This window comes from Tamandua tetradactyla, chromosome 19, assembly GCF_023851605.1.
Source record: "Tamandua tetradactyla isolate mTamTet1 chromosome 19, mTamTet1.pri, whole genome shotgun sequence".
NCBI lineage: Eukaryota > Metazoa > Chordata > Mammalia > Pilosa > Myrmecophagidae > Tamandua > Tamandua tetradactyla.
In genome coordinates, this window is record NC_135345.1 from 69,121,689 (window position 1) to 69,142,350 (window position 20,662).

Below are 20,662 nucleotides of genomic sequence, written 5' to 3' on the forward strand. Positions count from 1 at the left end.
CCCAAATATACTAACCAAAAGACAGGGATTTTTAAGAATAGATTTAAAAATGTGCTCTAACCATATGCTATTTATAACAAACTCACTTCAAATGTAAGTATATAGGCCACTTAAAAGTAAACGATGGAAAAAGATACATCACACAAACAATACTAAAACCAAGTAGGAAAGACCATAACAACACCAGATAAAACAGATTTTTATAACAAACAAAAATACCAATGGCAGAGAAAGATATTTTAAAATGATAGGGGGTTAATCTAACAAGAAGAAATAATGTTAAATGTAAATGTAACAAACAACAGAGCTTCAAATCCATGAACCAAAAACTGATAAAGTTGACAAATAAAATAGATAAATACAAAATTACAGTAGAAGACTTCAGTAACCTACTCTTAGCAACTGATGGAACTACTAGATAAAATATGAGCAAAGAAATAGAAGAAATGAACAATGCCATTTATCTACATGATCTAATTTGACATTTACAGAGTAATATACCGAACAATGGTAGAATACACTTTCTTTTCAAGTGTTTATGGAACATTAAGATAGACATTTTAGGGGTCATAAACAAACTCAACAAATAAAAAGAATTAAAATAATACAGTGTGTTTCTGCCACCCAACAGACTCAAGCTGGAAATCAGTAACACAAAGATAAACAGGAAATATATCCAAAATTTAGAAACTAAAAATACATTTCAAAAACAACACATAACTCAGAAAGTCCGAACAGAAATAGAGCAATGTTATGCAGGGCTGGGAAAAGACCGAGGGATTGAGAGATGACTGCCAAGGGGTATGTGGTATTTCTTTTAGGAGTAATGAAAATGTTCTAAAACTGACTGTGGTGACTAATACACAACTCTGAACAGTAAAAGCCACTGACTGAACAATTTGGATGGACTTCATGGTATGTGAATATATCTCAAAACTGCTTTTTAAAAAGAAAAGAAAGTCTCAAGAACAAAAGTATATTGAACTGAAAGAAAATGAAAATACAACATATCAAAATCTGTGGGTCTAGCTAAATCAGACAGCACAAAAAAATGAAAATACACTAATATCCTTCATGAATAGAAATAAAAATTAATAAAATATTAATAAATAGAATTCAGCAATATACAAAGGAATTATACTCTATGACCAAGTGGGTTTATTCCAGGTAAACCAATATCATCCACCATGTAATCAGGCCAAAGGAAAAAACAGCACATGATCATATCAACACACACCAGAAAACCTTTGACAATATTAAAAACTCTCAGAAAAAGGAATACAGCAGTGTTCCTCAAGTTGATAAAGACATCTACAAAATACCTACAGTTAACATTATACTTAATGGTGGAAGCTCTCACCCCTCTTATACAACATAGTGTTGGAAGTTCAAGCCACTGGAAAAAAGCAAGAAAAGGAAATAAAACCTCAAAGTTAAATGGGAAGAAATAAAACTGTCCCTATTCCCAGGTGACAGGATAGTTTACCCAGAAAACCCAAGGAATCTACTAAGAAATTAGAACTTACTGAGTTCAGTAAGATCATAAAACACAAAATAAACATACAAAAGTCAATTTTATTTCATGCACTAGGGTAAATTTCCAGAAACCTACAACCTCCAGATGGATCCCAGGACCTGATAAGTACTGAAATGAAGGGGGGCAAGCCTCTCCAGAATATCAACTAATCCCATCTCCCTATCCCATATTACCAGCAGCCCCTTCCAATATGAAAAATTAGAACTGGCATAGCCCACATGTCCTTAAAGAGTGGGAGAAAGATCAAAGCTGAGGGTGGAGTTTTACAGAGAAGGTAGAGTTTAAAAAAAAAAAAGAGTATGATTGCTGAATCATTATATTGATATTTCTTTTAATCTCCACTATCTTAGAGCAGCTAGAAATAAAAACCTAAAATTCTGGAATTGTAACCCATATCAAACTCTGAAATCTGTTCTACAACTGTTTGGTGTGCTTTGAAATTTATTACTTTTTTGCATAGATAATATCTTCACAAAAAAAAGAAAAAAAAGTCGACTGTGATGAGTACATTAAGTCATACAATAGAGCACCCAGGAGGATGTCAAAGTTCATTTCAAAAGAAGTAGAAGGGGCATTCAAACTCATGTAAACTGTAAATGAGGGAAATTCTGGAAGACCAGGAGTAAGCAGAAGCACAAGAAAAGAATCTGGCTCCACAGCTCCACAATGGCTCTGATAAGATAGACTAAGATCCTGGACTTGATCTAGTCCTTGTTTCCACAGATCCTGTGTCTTTAAAAATTATGTTTGCATTTTTTTTTCTAACTAGCTGTTACAAAAGAAGTTCGCCTACTGCAATCTGTTACATTTTACCTGGAAGAGGACCTTCTAGCACACTGATACCAAAGCCCTAAAACAACATTTTGAGAAATGAAAACCAGAAGACAATTATTCCTGAACACAGATATAAACATTTTAAATAAACCATTAACGAACCAAACCAATAATTATAAAAAAGATTAATACTTTATAACCAACTCAAGTTTATCCCAGAAAACATAGTTGATTCAACTTTCAAAAAAATCAAGGTAATTTATCAAATAGATTAAAAAAGGCTTTCTTCATTCTTTGGAACTGAAGGCTCTGTCTCTTTATTGTTTAATGATGAAGTTTCTAGTGAATGCTATTTCTAGCACTATGTGATTTTTCTAATTCAATACACTATTTAAATAATTTACCTAGAATCATCAGCTTCCAGATCCCTATTTGAAACTATTTTGTATAATTAAATGTATCTATTAAGATACATAATCAATTAAAAAACAGATTTCCTTGTATAGCAGTAGCATCCCTTGAACTTTCAGAAAATGATCTTGTCAGTCTGGTTAGAAACTTGAGTATCTGTCCAGTTCCCTAAGTATCACTGCCAAATAGTATTTTAAGAGAAGTGAAAAATGATTCTGTGGCAATTTGATAATTCTAATCCCAAAACTCTCAACTTCAAATGCAAACTTTCGAAGAAATTCAAACAAAAATTTTCACATAAAATCTCTAAATTTTGTAAGAAGGCAATGGGAGCACAGGATTTCCTTTTAAGTATAAAACTTACAAACAACTTAGTTAAAATGTAGGAAATTACACTGTGTATTGCTTCAAAACTAGCAAGCTCCCTCATTTTAGCTTACCTCTTGACTTGGCGACTGAATAGAAATGTCTTTTAATTTAGGTGTTGAACAAAGCACTGATTTTGTAGAATTTGTGCTAAAATCATTGGAAAGACCTAAAAGAAAAAAAAATGAAATATGGTGTAATATGTTAAATTACAAGTAGTCTTATATTGCATGTGAGGAAATCTGTTCATCTTTTAAACACAACTAGCTTAAATGAAATACAGACTTTGATCCAATATTCAAATGTTCCTGGAAAATAACAGAAACTGGGAAAGGCAAACAAGGTTCTTGAAGATATAAGTGCCAGCTCTTCTTTCAGAGTTTTTATAAAAGAAATGCTTTTCCATCTGTCCTCATTTCTTTCATTGGCCTTTTATCTTTCTCCAACACTCTGATGCCAATCTGCACTAAGAAAACATTTTTTGGCCGTAACTCACCACTTCTTTAGAAAGGTACATAAATCACCAAATATTATCTCAAATTCTCCAAGAATTCTGCACATTTATCTCCACTATATGAAAGATTTTCTCTTTGTATAATTACTGTTTAAGGACTTCAGAAGAGGAAAACAGTGTGAACTAAACAGGGTAACAATTTATTCTCGTTTTTGTCAGTTTTATCCTTGTATCACAAGGTACATGAAGGACTAGAAGTATTCAAAATTCTTGGGTACTAACTCATATTTGCTGCATTTGATATTAATTAATCTGACAAATTTGTATTTTCATCTATCCCAATCTTCAAAGCCCATTTAGAAATGAAACCTTACTTTTTTCTTCAAAACAGTCCTGTAAAATTTCCAGTATGTTCTGGCCTTGCTTCGTATTAATGTCAGGTACCCTAAGAAGGAAAGAAGGGAATATATAACATCATTTCCAAAAGACCCTTATTATTTATGTTATCATCTACTGAGAAAATTCCTTATCTCCTTATAATAGCATATTAACTTACGGGGAAAATATCACCTTTACTATTTCAAGGTATTACAAGTACTTAAAGGTCCAAAAGAAGTATGTGACAATATGCCATTATCTACATTAACAATTATATTGCTTTGCAAAGTCCCTTGAGAAATGGGAGAAAGAATATGGAAGTATTAAACCTTACCATCAGGGAATCCCCTGATACTGTGTCAAACTTTAGGGACACCCAAATCAATAGGCCATGCCCTCAATCATGAGGCTTACTGTTGCAAAGTTTATGTAGGTACCCGAGAAGCTTAGACTACCTACCTATAGGTATGCCTAAGAGTTACTTTAAGAGGACCTATTTTGCTGCTCAGATGTGGTCTCACTCTCTGCAAGTGAAAGCACTGTCCTCCCCACCACGTAGGACAGAACATCCAGGGGTCAAAATCTCCCTGGCAAAGTGGGAGATGACTCCCAGGGATGAATCTGGTCCTGGCATCATGAGATCAACAATTCCATCCGACCAAAAGGGGGAAAAGAAGTGTAACTAATAAAGTATCAGTGGCAGAGAAGAGTTCAAATAGAGTCAAGAGGCTAGTCTGGAGGTTGCTCTTATGCAAGCTGCAGTTAGAGCTTGCTATCTATCATGATCTGCCAACCCCCAACGTGGACCATTCCAGCCAATCCTAAAGAATACCTAGGTTAAAATATAAGATTCCACAAGGGTTCCCTGCACTAGAGTAACTTACCAGAAACCTACAACCTTCAGAAGGGTCCTTGGACCAGATAAGCCTTGAAACCTAGTGGGCCCAGCCTCTCCAGAACATCAGATGGTTCCACCTCCCTACCCCTTATTAGTGACAGACCCTTCCAACATGAAAAAGTTAGAATTGCCATAGCCCATACACCCCTAAAGAGAGCGACAGAAAGATCAAAGGTGATGGTGGAGTTATACAAAGATGACAGGATTTAACAAATGAATATGGTTGCTGAATCATTAAACTGATATTTCTTTTAGTCTCCAGTATCTTAGAGCAGCTAGAAGCAAAAATCTAAAATAGTGGAATTGTAACCCATGTCAATCTCTGAAATATGTTCTACAATCGTGTAGAACAATCTATTAATTGTGGTGCTGTGCTTTGAAATTTATTGCTTTTTTGTATAATGTTACTTTTCACAAAACAAAAAAAGTTGACTGTTCTGATGAAAAAAATATTTAAGCCTTCTAGCCTCCTATATTCTGGAGCAGCTAGAAGGAAAAATCGGAGAGGATCTTATAGACCATGACAAACTCCGGTATCTGTCCTGTACCTACATGTTGAAGAATGCTTTGAAAACTATTGCTTTATTTCTATGCTTTGTATATATGTTATACTATACAATAAAAAAAGTTTAAAAAATCATATTCCTTAGTTGGCCATCTAAACCTGTTTTAAACTACTCCTGTCATCTCAGTAAAAACATAAACTTTTTTTTAAACAAATTTAATCAGTCCTGAAATGCTTCTCCAACAGACTAACAGTCACAGGTTCTACATTTTCCAAGTAACACACTTCCCCTTATAATTCTCAAATGCACTTTTGATTTAATATCATTAATCTTAACAGTACATTATAAATACCTATAAATCAGTATAAAATTTTAGCTAAAAAATTTATTTATAAGAATTCAAAACCACAAAGACAAAGAAACCAATTTTGAAAAGGGCAAAGGATTTGGATAGACATTTCTCCAAAGAAGATACACAAATGGCCAAGAAGCACACGAAAAGACGTTCAATATCATTAGCCATTAGGGAAATCTGTATTAAAACCACCATGAAATCCACCTTACACCCACTAGAATGGCTATTATTTTTAAAACGGAAAACAACAAGCGTTGTTGAAGACTCAGAGAAACAGGAACATTAGTACATTGTTGGTGGGAACGTACAATAGTGTAGCTGCTAAGGAAAACAGTTTGGTGGGTCTCCAAGAAGCTGAACATCAAACTACCACATAACTCAGAGATGAATAAATAGACAGAATAAAATAGCAATATGGTAAAATATTATATTGGTGAATATGGGAATCTGGGTAGAAGCCAATGTTCTCTGTATGGGTTTTGTATTATTTTTATAACTGTCCTATAAGTTTGAAATTACTTCACAACAAAAAAGTATTTTAAAAAATGCTATTGATAATTACAGATTCACAAAGAAATAATAGAGAGATCTTTGTACACTTTACCCAGTTTCATCCAATGGCAACATTTTGCAAAATTATAGCATAATATTGCAACCAGGATAATGACATCAATCCACAATCTTATTCAGGTTTCCCAAGTTTTACTTGTATTCATTTATCTGTTTGTGTATTTATGTATTTAGTTCTATACAAATTTCATCTCACGTGTAGGTTCAGATACCCATCACCATTTAAATACTGAACTATTCCATCCTAACAAAGATGTCCCCTTCTGATGCCCTACTATAACCCCACCTACCTTCCTTTCATGTCTTTCCTGCTTCCTTCCATCGCACATCCTCCACTAAGCCACCCATTCTTAAACATTGGCAACCATTAATCTGTTCTCCATTTTCTGAAAGTTTGTCACTTGAAAAGTGCTATATAAATGGAATCACACAGTATACAATCACTTGCTTTGGCTTTTTTCACTCAGTCTAATTCTCTGGAGATTCGTCCAAGTTTTTACATGTATCAATAATTCATTCTTTTCTACTGCTGAGTAGTAGTCCATGGTATTTGTGTACCACAGTGCTTAACTACTCACGTGATAAAGGACATATGGACTTGAATCATTATAAAGTTTCAACACACATCTACAAAGATTGGCAATTTCTGCTTTAAGTGCCAGATGGTATTATAAGCACAACGACCATATGGACTTCCTCACAACTACTCAACTCTACTATCACAGTTCCAAAAGCAGCCACAGATAATATGTATATAAACGGGTATGGCTATGTTTCAATCAAATTTTATTTGCAAAAGCAGGCAGTCAGCTTGTGGGCCACAGTTGCTGATTTCTGATCTACATTTCCATTTGTAGACCTTTTGAGCATTAATAGCAGAGCTTATAGCAGAACACAGGTCACTATCAAAAATTCTGGCCTAGTTAGCACTCCCATACAGCACATGGACCTGCACAGGTACATACAATGCACAACTATAAATGCAACCTTGCTATCCCCAAATTATGGATGTGGAAAGTGAGACCCACACAAATTAAATGGCTTGCCAGAAGTAGTGATGTAGAATCAGTATTAGAACACAGGTTACTAATACATAATCTAGACTACTTGTCAAGCAAGAAGTTTGACTGGCACAGTATGGATGTAAGCATCTGGCAGTTATCAAATGACTGAATCAGTTTCTTCTACTTTTTACACGAAAAAAGAAATCACAACCCCCTCCTTAAAGCTATACTACTTGCAAACAAAGTATCCTTCTTCGCTTTTATAAAACGCGTGTGTGTGTTCGTACGCATGTTTACACATGGTCTGTTTTATTCCAAAGAGAATTTAAGACAGTTTATTCAATTCTATAGATGCCTAAAGCCTAACACATCCATTTCCTTACCCGATTCATACAACCTTATTTTCCACTTCTACCCAACACATTTCACCCTCTTGTCAGACCTGTCTGCCACTGAAGACCAGGATATATGTACTACTATTTTGATTCCTTTGCTTATGCTATTTTCTATCCTGGAATATACTTTCTCTTAGTCTTTAAATATCTATTCAAGCACCATCTCAATTCACACTACAACTTTAAAGCTATCCTTAATATAAACATGCAAAGATCCTTTCCTAGCTCTTTTTTAACTTCTTGAATGGCTGCCTACACTGCAAGTTAAGACCTAATCATATATAAACCTACTGCATGTAATATAATTACTATTTATGATATTATTACAAGAATTTTCTTATTCATTAAATTATTTCACAAATAGACATATACTTACTTATAGGAATGCAAGCTTCTTGTGGTTAAAGTATCTATTTCTTTGCCCCACTGGGCACAATAAAATCACAGCTCAATGAATATTTATTTTTTGATAATATCTTTGCTTTTATAAACATGCTGTTCATCCTATTACTATTCAATATTTAACTAGAAAATTAAACTTTACAGATTAAGCATCCACCTAATAATTATATGACCACAGGCATTATTTTTCTTTTTGTACAACTGAATGGGCTGAATCTTTTTAATATCATTCAAACCACTCCACAGTGACTCAAAACTCAAAAGTCTCAAAACTTAAGACTACCTCTTCTCAGTCTCCCCTTTTATGAGGTGAATTTCTTACTGCCACTATCACTAAGTCATTACACTGCCTGCATTATTTCTCTGTTCATATAAAATAATAAGATGATTACATATAATCAGTGGGTATAGAAATCATTCTTATGGTCAAGGGTGGTAGTTTTTTCATTTTACATTTATAAATTTACCTAATAAATATGGGAACAAAGATCAAATTTAAAAGCATAAATATATAAATCACCTGGCAGGTCGGCAAAATCTTCTTCTATAGTCATTTTTCAGACGATCCTGGAAAAAAAATAAACCATCAATCAGTGCCATGCCAGGAAATTTCAGTTCTTCATTTATTCATTCAACAAGTATTAATTAATTGTATACTATAAAGAGGAATTCTTCTCTGAAAGAGAGTAACTTGTTTCATAAATCTAATGTTTCCATACCTTTGCTTATACTATTTCTTCCCATTGAAGTTTTGTCCATTTTCTTCATCCCTCCCCCAGAACCTCTACCCATACCTTTATTACCAGCAAAATTCTAATTCTCTGAGCCTTCCAGTAATTCAGTTTGGTTAATTAATCATATCTATTCGGCAAAAAGCAACAAGAGTAGGAAAAGGAACCACATGTGGGCAAATTTAACAAATTTCTGGAAAACAGAAAGCAATGAGGTGTGATAATTAATGAAACCAAATAATTTTTTTTTTTTTTTGCCTTTTGATAACATCTGCCCTTGATGAGAAAGAGAGCTGATCTACCTAGAGGAAAGCCATAAAGATGCAGAACTAGGAAACTTGAGATCTGAAGGAAGCAATGAGTGAGATAAGAGAGTACAAACACACAAGCAGAACAGGAGACCACACCCCCCCCACCACCCTAATAAAGAGAAGACTCCCAGTCAATAATATGTTGACTCAGACTCAAATATGACCAACATGTATAGTTCACCAGACATTTAAAAGTCTCTAAAACAAAAGAACAACATTTTTTAAAAAGATACAATTTAAAAAAAAAGAAAGAAAAAGGCCCAAGTAGAAATTAATATCATATTATGAAAAAATAAAACTTCATAAAATAACTGTTTACCAATGTTCTTGGCAGCACTATTTATAATAGCCAAAAGGTTGAAGCAATCCAAATGTCCATCAGAAATGAACAGACAAACAAAATTTGGTATATACATACAATGAACTTATCCTAGAAAGGACTAAAATTCTATTACATGCCACTTCATGGATTAAACATCACGTTGAGTGAAAATAAATCAGACACAAAGGGACAGATATTGTCTGATTCCACTTATATGAAATAGCTGGAACACACAACAATGCATAGAGACAGAAAGAAAACAAGTTACTATGGCAAGAGGTATAGTGTTTCTTTTTGGGGGTAATGGGAAAATAGATGGTGGTGAGGGTAGCATAATATTAGGAGTGTGATGAATCCCACTGAATGATATGCGTGGTCCTATAAATGGCTCTACAATTTTAGAAAAGAGAGAAAGAGCAGCTAAAGAGACAATGACAATTAAATGCAATACATAATCCTGGACTGGATTTAATACTGGAGGAGAAAATACCCAATAGGACACTATTGGGACATATGAAGAAAGTGATATAACTGAAAGATTTACATCAATGTTAAAGTTCTTGAACTTGATATCAGTGGATATGTAGGTGTATAATATACTTATTCTTAGGAAATGTACATGTTCAAGGAGCATGATGTATACAACTTACTCTCAAATGCTTGGAAAATTGATAGAAAACTAGATAGACAAACAGATCAACAGATGGACTGACAGACGGACAGATATAATGAAACAGGATATGTAGCAAATACTAAAATTGGTGGATCTAGGTATCTGGAGAGGTATGCCGGAATTCTCTGTATGGGTTTTGTATTATTTTTGTAACTGTGTTGTAAGTTTGAAATTATTTCAAAATAAAAAGTTTAAGGAAAACAACAGCACCGAAAAACTTATATTTGATATTTTCAAGAAATATTTAAGATATAGGAGATAATACTGCCCTCAAAAAACAAAAGTGGTCAACTATAAATACTAAACTGGGAACCAGAAAAGCTCTTAAAAATAAAAAAACATACACAGATTGTCTATCAGGAAAAAGCTGAGGTTACTTCTCAGAAAGTAAAATAACAAGAGATCAGTTGGAAAATGTGAGAGAAGGTAAAAGACAAAGATTTTAAAAAATCAGGAGGACCAACTTTTTAGTAAGCATTATCCAAGACAGAACAAAGAAAAAGGAAGAAGATATTCTTTAAGAAAACATTTAACAGAATTTCTTAAACCTGTAAGTCATGAATAGTCAGCATAGGAATTGAAGGATATCCATACCTAAGAACACAATAGCAATATCTCAGAAAAATCAAGGACAAAAAGATTCTAGAATACTTTCAGAAAGAAAAAACCAATAACCTTGACAGAAAAAAAAAAAAGAGGCAGTAGCCCCAATTACTGAGAGCAACAGGAAAGATAAGGCACAAAGATATGCTGGGAGTTAGGGGGCATATTTGGGACTCTTCAGGTCCTACCTTTTAATTGTGAAATCTATAAATTACCTAGTTGAATATTGGATAGTAAGCATCACTTTTAGTCTATCCAATGGAATATAAAGATAGTAAGCATCACTTTTAGTCTATCCAATGGAATATAAAGAAAGTACATGTGGAACACTTTAATTAACAACAATACAGTATTTGTTCTATGCTCACCTTATAATTTCTCTGTCCCAAACCTGAAACCCGCCGTTTTTCCAGAGAGACCTAGCACCTTTTAGTGGATAATGGTGTTCAGAAAACAGGGACAGGTTTATAATAGGAATACTTATTGTTTTGGGGGTACTGCCATCTGCTCCCTGGCCTTCTCACTGCACAGAAGTAGGTAATACATACATGTTTACATATACACCACACATTTAAATCTATACTTCTGTTATCTATAAATAAATATTGAAAGCATTGAGCTCATAGTAATACCCAAAATTTCAATCCAAAATCACAAGGTTCATTCTATTTTCTTCTTTTCTACACTTTTAACTCCCTTCTCCAACAGTGTGAAAACTGGCTTCCATATATATACTCACTTGATAATTCTTGCTATATATACCAATCTCTTCACTCCACTCTGAATCCAACAACTCATACTGTATTCATCTTCACATTGACACTTTCTTTACACTGCTTGGACTCAGCTACCACGTAGTAAGCAAGTGCTACCACTCAAACCTCCCATCACCTACCATTTGGACTACAGCGGCCCCTACCATCTGGACTACAGTCACCCCTCCCACATAAACTGTCTTCTCATCCCAGATCAGGTTTTGACATCTTGTAGCCAGCACACCCTGCCAATATCCTTCCACCACTCAGAGTCAAATTCCCCATGCTGATGGTATTGGCATAAAGATAGATATATTGACCAATGGAATCGAATAGAGTGCTCAGATATAGACCCTCTCATCTATGGACATTTGATCTTTGATAAGGCAGTCAAGTCAACTCACCTGGGACAGAGCAGTCTCTTCAATAAATGGTGCCTAGAGAACTGGATATCCATATGCAAAAGAATGAAAGAAGACCCATATCTCACACCTCATACAAAAGTTAACTCAAAATGGATCAAAGATCTAAACACTAGGTCTAAGACCAAAGAACAGTTAGAAGAAAATGTAGGGAGATATCTTATGAAACTTACAATTGGAGGCAGTTTTATGGACCTTAAACCTAAAGCAAGAGCACTGAAGAAGGAAATAAATAAATGGGAGCTCCTCAAGATTAAACACTTTTGTGCATCAAAGAACTTCATCAAGAAAGTAGAAAGACAGCCTACACAATGGGAGACAATATTTGGAAATGACATATCAGATAAAGGTCTAGTATTCAGAATTTATAAAGAGATTGTTCAACTCAACAACAAAAAGACAGCCAACCCAATTACAAAATGGGAAAAAGACTTGAACAGACACCTATCAGAAGAGGAAATACAAATGGCCAAAAGGCACATGAAGAGATGCTCAATGTCCCTGGCCATTAGAGAAATGCAAATCAAAACCACAATGAGATATCATCTCACACCCACCAGAATGGCCATTATCAACAAAACAGAAAATGACAAGTGCTGGAGAGGATGCGGAGAAAGAGGCACACTTATCCACTGTTGGTGGGAATGTCAAATGCTGCAACCACTGTGGAAGGCAGTTTGGCGGTTCCTCAAAAAGCTGAACATAGAATTGCCATACGACCCAGCAATACCATTGCTGGGAATCTACTCAAAGGACTTAAGGGCAAAGACACAAACGGACATCTGCACACCAATGTTTATAGCAGCGTTATTTACAATTGCAAAGAGATGGAAACAGCCGAAATCTCCATCAACAGAAGAGTGGCTAAACAAACTGTGGTATATACATACGATGGAATACTATGCAGCTTTAAGACAGGATAAACTTATGAAGCATGTAATAACATGGATGGACCTAGAGAACATTATGCTGAGTGAGTCTAGCCAAAAACTAAAGGACAAATACTGTATGGTCCCACTGATGTGAACAGACATTCTAGAATAAATTTGGAATATGTCATTGGTAACAGAGTCCAGCAGGAGGTAGAAACAGGGTAAGATAATGGGCAATTGGAGTTGAAGGGATACAGACGGTGTAACAGGACTAGATACAAAAACTCAAAAATGGACAGCACAATAATACCTAATTGTAAAGTAATCTTGTTAAAACACTGAATGAAGCTGCATCTGAGCTATAGGTTTATGTTTTGATTTGTTTTGTTTTGTTTTGATTTTACTATTATTACTTTTATTTTTGTCTCTATATTAACATTCTATATCTTTTTCGGTTATGTTGCTAGTTCTTCTAAACCGATGCAAATGTACTAAGAAATGATGATCATGCATCTATGTGATGATGTTAAGAATTACTGATTGCATATGTAGAATGGTATGATCTCTAAATGTTGGGTTAATTTCTTTTTTTCCGTTAATTAAGAAAAAAAAAAAGAGAAGGGGTAATTGGAGCTGAAGGGATACAGACTGTACAACGGGACTGGATATAAAAACTCAGAAATGGACAGCACAATACTACCCAATTGTAATGCAATTATGTTAAAACACTGAATGAAGCTGCATGTGAGGTATAGGTTTTTTGTTTTTTTTTTCTTTCTATTATTGTTTTAATTCTTATTCTGTTGTCTTTTTATTTCTTTTTCTAAATTGATGTAAATGTACTAAGAAATGATGAATATGCAACTATGTGATGTTATTAAGAATTACTGATTGTACATGTAGAATGGAATGATTTCTAATTGTTTTGTTAATTCTTTTTTTAATTAATAAAAAAAAAATTTCATCAAAAAAAAAGAAAGTAGAAAGACAGTCTACACAATGGGAGACAATATTTGGAAATGACATATCAGATAAAGGTCTAGTATCCAGAATTTATAAAGAGATTGTTCAACTCAACAACAAAAAGACAGCCAACCCAATTACAAAATGGGAAAAAGACTTGAACAGACACCTACCAAAAGAGGAAATACAAATGGCCAAAAGGCACATGAAGAGATGCTCAATGTCCCTGGCCATTAGAGAAATGCAAATCAAAACCACAATGAGATATCATCTCACACCCACCAGAATGGCCATTATCAACAAAACAGAAAATGATAAGTGCTGGAGAGAATGCAGAGAAAGAGGCACACTTATCCACTGTTGGTGGGAATGTCAAATGGTGCAACCACTGTGGAAGGCAGTTTGGTGGTTCCTCAAAAAGCTGAATATAGAATTGCCATACGACCCAGCAATACCATTGCTGGGAATATACTCAAAGGACTTAAGGGCAAAGACACAAACGGACATTTGCACACCAATGTTTATAGCAGCATTATTTACAATTGCAAAGAGATGGAAACAGCCGAAATCTCCATCAACAGAAGAGTGGCTAAACAAACTGTGGTATATACATACGATGGAATATTATGCAGCTTTAAGACAGGATAAACTTATGAAGCATGTAATAACATGGATGGACCTAGAGAACATTATGCTGAGTGAGTCTAGCCAAAAACTAAAGGACAAATACTGTATGGTCCCACTGATGTGAACCGACATTCGAGAATAAACTTGGAATATGTCATTGGTAACAGAGTCCAGCAGGAGTTAGAAACAGGGTAAGATAATGGGTAATTGGAGCTGAAGGGATACAGACTGTGCAACAGGACTAGATACAAAAACTCAAAAATGGACAGCACAATCATACCTAATTGTAAAGTAATCATGTTAAAACACTGAATGAAGCTGCATCTGAGCTATAGGTTTTTTTTTTTTGACTATTATTACTTTTATTTTTTTCTCTATATTAACATTCTATATCTTTGTCTGTTGTATTGCTAGTTCTTCTAAACCGATGCAAATGTACTAAGAAACGATGATCATGCATCTATGTGATGATGTTAAGAATTACTGATTGCATATGTAGAATGGTATGATTTCTACCTTTTTAATTTCCTTTTTTCCGTTAATTAATAAAAAAAAAAAAATTCCCCATGCTGAGCTATCACTGCCCCTCTTATATGATCACCGTACTCATCCCACACCAGGCTGCCCCTCCATGGAAACACTCACTTCACCAGCACTCTCCTATGCTGAAGTCTCCTTTCCATACTCAAACTTTTCTATCACACGAAGCTGCCTCTCACCTAACATGGACATCTTGTTCACCTTCACCCCACTCGTGTTCTAATACGGTGAGCTGGGACACCCTCCAATCCCCACATGGGTTCCTATACACACTGCTCTGGGCACTGCAGTTTCCTACTCATAGGGATGCCTGCCTTTTGGACCATCTAATGGTTTCTGGATTTAACTGTTCAGGAAGGGAAAAGGAACAGGAAGACCAAGACCTCTATCAAGTTTTAAGCAACTTGAGAGCAACGACTTTGTCTTATGCTAATTTATTATTCTTTAAAGAGCCTTGCCTTGTGCATTGTATGCTACATGGAATACCAAAAAAGATACACCAAATAAAATAAGATTAAAAAAAAAAAAAAAAACTTATGTGATAAAAGAGACAGAAGCAGCACTATTGCCGGGCAGTAGAGCTGCAGAGGAACCTGCGCGGCCATATCCCTGCAGTTCTCCTAAGGCCATGGTGGCTGCCGTGCAAAAGGGATCATATCCACGTAGAAAAGAGCCGATTATCCAGATTTCATGAGGCTCCAGGTACCACCTGAGCTGCGCCAAGCCCCTGTCCACCCCGGCAGCCCACAGGACCCAGCTGGCCCACAGTAAGGAGCTGCCCCGAAGCCAGTAGGGCCTTTCGTGCAGCTGCAAGCACGACAATCAAATTTTGGGGGCCAACAGGGTGGTGAGAGCCGCAGACAACAAGGTACACGCAGGTCCTGCCCCCTGACACACTGCCCAACCGCAGTCACCCTGATTATGAGTAATAAAAATCGGAACTCCATTTTCTGGGTTAAGTCTCCTAGAAAGATTGGAACTCTGAAACAATCTGATCAGTAGTATGGATCCAGGTGTTTTTGGGGGGCCTATCATCACTAAAAAGACTGGACCTAACAAACACCCAAAAAGGATGTCTGAATGCAAACATATTTAGAGGATTTACCAAACTGGCAGATAAATCTTTCAGGGAATTTGTTTTCTTCATTATCTCAAGGAACTTTCGACTATCTTGGCTTATTACAGTCTTTAGAATTTAGGCTGAGTATCTTTTCGGTGACTGTAACATATTGTGGCTGCAACCCTGGGTAAAGGAGAGGAACATCACTGTGCCTGACAAAAGCAGTTGTGCTTATCCTAAGTCGCTGCAGGCCCAGCCAGTCACAGGTCTGAAGCAAGAACTGTTGACCTGAAATCCTCCCTTTGAATTACCATCTTTCTACATACTCCAACTCATCCTCAAGTTGTCACTGAAGGCAGTAGCCTTCCTTTTCAACACATGGCTTCATATATTAATTAGGACATGCAACTGTTATCCGATCAGGATGGGCAAGAAGATGAAACTGATGAATCACAAGGTATCTTTCTTGAGAAGGACAGGATTCACAACTGCTCATTGACTGCAAATGCCCTAACCATTTATTTCTAATATTCAGGGTGGTTCTAATGCAAATTGGGGCTGTCACATCCAGATCAAACACAGAAACAATACAAGGAACAACCAATATTTTGATACTGGAAAGTTATGCACAGTACTGCTCTCCGGAAAGGGTGATCAACAACAAATGGGATTTCAGGTGGCCAGGCAATTCCTGAGTATCTGCAGTGTACTCAGAACAATCATGGCAATGGGATATATCCTGCTAACCCATAAGATGAGAGCAGCAAAGATCTAACAGAGGTGGCTTCTGAAGATGACTACTCTCACTGTCAGTATGCAAATGATATCACTAGAGTTCTTTTTTGTCTAATCAGATGCCTCAGTTTTACAAATGCTGAGGCAACAGCTCAGCAGTTATTGGCTTACAGAGTGGAAGTAGCCAACTTTTCTGACAAAATGAATGTTATATTTGGTCTGAAATGATAGAAAAGTTTGGAAGATTTAACACGGAGGAAAAAAATCCAAAGAGCTAGGTGATATGATGACTGACATTAAAAAGTAACATCATGTTGCCTGATGAGCATGTCTTATGGCTCACACAGAGGGAAGCTAAGGATTCTACTGCACTAGAATTACTCAGTCTCTAGAGTGAATTGCTACATACTGACTAGCAAATGGAGCTCATGTTTATTCAACATATTCACTCAATTATTACCTTGGAAGCTTATGTCATCAAGGCTGCTAGTTTCCTGGGATGACCTGTACCATGTTCCAGAAAGTGGCACCCTCTGACTGTATTGGATTTTCTGATTTTGGGAAGCAAGATCCAGATGGAAACCTACGTAAGCAGCTGAGCTTTAAGGGCAATGTTTCAAATACATTTTCAAGTTTGGCAATAAAGAATACTATTGTGGAGGCTTCTATTCAGCTTCCTCCTTCCCTTTTCTCACCAAAGGTAAAAAACAGAAGCCACATCAGTTAATTATACTAGCTTTAACTCACTGAATTCTGCAATGGGAGGTTTTGTCCAGCAACTGGAAATTCAACAAATTGGCTGATAATAGAAAATGATGCACCGTGGTTATCCTCGTGATTCCCACCAAAATAGATGGTGTGAATGTAGATACTCATCCCTGTTAATGTGACACTGTGTCAAATTACACAAGGAGACAATGTCATCACAGCCTAATGGGATTTTGATTTGCTAAATGGACAAAGGTGAGTGGAAGTCAGATGGGGCTAAACACCCTACTCAGATGAAAATATCACTATAATTCAGCACTACTCGCTTAGTACCTATGTGGTTTGAACGGATTTGATGAGATCTAAATGATATATTCAGGTTTTCTTGCATCCTGTCGTTTATACTGCTGCTGTAATTCTCCTGCGTCCCTTGGCAGTCATTGTCAGTTACATATAGTATCACCGTTTGATTAGGAATCAATCTAAAGAGTTAGCATTGTGAACTTGCACTTTATTTTCCTGACCTGTGTATGGTTTTTGTGGGAGGCATAACTCAAACGAGAAACGCATCTGTCAAGCAGTTGGGATAATTCCTCCTTATTCCACTCTTCCCACAGTACCATGTGTGGGGGTAACAGCTTGAAATGTCTATAAACAAAGTCACTAAAAAAACTAAACCATACCAGGATCCAGATGAACTTCCACCTCCACCCAGACCAACGCTCAGGGTTTACCTGATTGATGGCGGCATCCCCATTATAACTTGTGGTATAAGAGCAAAAGTACACATCAAGAATTATGGCAGTCGGCCAAATGCACCTTGCTGCTGCATGGTGTGGGAACCCTCTTTGGAAAGCTTCTGTAGGCCCATTAACTTTATCACTTCTGTAAACTATATGTACTTTCTAAATACATTTATTCAATTGAAACAAGACCCTGAATGCAAGTATGAGCATAAAAAGCCTACCAAAGAACAACAAAGACTGGCAGTCAATGAAAATGACAAAATAAATCATCAGGATTCAATGCCTATGTCAATGATTTCTACACATCAGCATTGGAAAATGAGCACACTTTTCATTCTCAACTTTTGGGTGCCAACCTCATTTTGTTCTCATACATCACTTTGTAGATGTTTGGGCTTGTTTCTTTGTGTTAACCCTATGGATTGATTTAAGCTTCTTTTTGGAGCTACATAATTAAGCTTAAGCGCACTCATCATAGTTCACTGTTGTGTTAATAGGAAAGATGTTTAACTTGCCTGGATCTTGACTTACTTTACTGTCTAGGACAGAGCTCATATTCAGTGCAAGTTAACATCCAACCTCCAACTCCAGTGCACCAAAAGCAGTACAGAATCTTCATGCACAAACTAAAGTGCATCATGCTTTAAAAATTCCTCCCAAAGCTGAAAATTTGCACACTGCTGTAGCTCACTGCCTTAACCAATTCTCTTCCTTTGAACTCCACGCCTCAGTTTGATAACAGTCTGACAGAACATTCAATGGACAATGATATTAAGATGCATGTGGCACCTTCAGAAGTTCAGTTTTGAGCAAATATATACCCAATTCACCATCATAAAAACAGAAGTACAGGACACCAGACAAGCAGACTAGCAATCCTAAGAGAATATGTCCATGATTCTACAAGTGTGGGAGGAAGTGTACAGAATGGCTTACTTAAAAGACAGCCTGGCAATAACAAAGGATATTCGAGAAGTCAAAGAGCAAAGTTAGCCTACAAAGAGAAGCAGTGTGACCCACCCCAACAAAATAGCAGCGATACCTGTAGCACACTACCCAATAGCAGTAGAAACTTTAAAACGCCTCTTTCAAAGAGTAGCAGTAAAAGATGTAGAAAAGTAGTAGTAAAAGATGCCTTAAGTAAAGCAACTGCAGTGGAACTTGAAAGTCAACAGAAATCTTAAGGCCTCATCTTGGCCATTTGTAACAGACCAATTAAAAACAATGAGTAGGATGGACCCTTGCTTGGTACAGATAGAAGTGGCAATGGTAGGACTGGATTATGGATACACGAAACTACTGTGTAGCATTGGTGGGCTTCCTCAACAAAAATTCATAGAAATTATGATATTCACATTCTTTTAAGCTATAAACATTTAGAAACAAACTGTTTATAGCACCTTAGTAATTCAAAAGACATTTGAGCAAACTTCTAAATTTTGGACTGTGCTTATTCTATAGCCACCAAATGCTGCTTTTTTATGAATTTAAAAACAAAAAAAAAACCAACAACCCCTAAAGCATGACTTTGTCAAAGCATCAACCAGGACATTTTGGGAATCTGAAGTATAATTTTCTAGAATCTGTAATACCCACTTAACATTTACTTGTACTTAATACAATTAACAGGTATCTATCATGGGAAAAAAAATGAGATAAAAATGTCTTTCTTTCAGGAAGGTGAGAGTACTTCACATAGCCTATTATCATCATTATGTACCCAAGGAATAAAAGATGGAATTTATTTTATAGATGACAAAGTTGGGTGTTTGTCACAATTCACTGATGGAAACTAAACTCTAAGCACTTAGGTCTTTGTCCAGTACTCAGCATTTCAAATTACTGAAGTGAAATCTTATTCTTGAGTATCTTAGTTACCTACATTCCAAAGTCTAATTTAAAGTCACTTCTTTCCTAATTTTATGCAAATTGAAAGATTCATCAAATTTTTACACTAAAATAAATGTTTTTGAAAATTAACGAGCACCTGTAAAGTAACCTCTATTCCTCTTTTAAATACAAAAACTTTAAGGTTAAGATAGTTCATCTGTTCAAGAAACACTGGGCACCTATCACTGGGCATGAGCTATATAGGTACACTAGAAAGTAATGGTAAACAAATAAGGTCTCAATTCTAAAGTTATAATGTTAAAAGTTCTCATTTTTAAAATAAATTAAATGACTTTCAACTCATTCTTTAGTCAATTTTAATTTAAGCTTCTTTTATGCATGATGTTATATTTCTAAAGGAAGGCAATAATATACAATGCAGCAGGGTTTCTCAATCTCAGTACTTTTGGCATTTTGAACTGGATAATTCTTCCGTTGTAGGGCGCTTGGGCAGTAATTCTGTTACTGGATGCATTGTAAGATGTGTAGCAGCATCTCTGGCCTCTAGCCACTAGGTACCAAAAGCATTCCCCCGGTTAAGAACCTAAAATTTCTCCAGACATTGCCAAATGTCCCCTGGAGGGGCAAAAACTCCCCCAGTTGAGAACCACTAAAATACAGGAATGCCTGCGGATAATCTCCTCCCATCTCCCT

General features: G+C 35.9%; 1 protein-coding gene and 1 pseudogene across 1 annotated transcript in view; one reads left to right on the forward strand and one right to left on the reverse strand.

Moving 5' to 3' along the window:
- Positions 1–20,662, reverse strand: part of CENPC (centromere protein C) — a 91,910-nt gene that overhangs the window by 70,174 nt on the left and 1,074 nt on the right. Inside the window, exons 2-4 of the mRNA XM_077137004.1 lie at positions 8,571–8,617; positions 3,917–3,987; positions 3,163–3,257 (exon numbers count right to left, since the gene is read on the reverse strand). Coding sequence (XP_076993119.1) covers positions 3,163–3,257; positions 3,917–3,987; positions 8,571–8,617 — 213 coding nt within the window. The remainder of the gene's footprint in view (positions 1–3,162; positions 3,258–3,916; positions 3,988–8,570; positions 8,618–20,662) is intronic.
- On the forward strand, positions 15,560–19,425 carry LOC143663741 (adhesion G protein-coupled receptor A3 pseudogene; annotated as a pseudogene).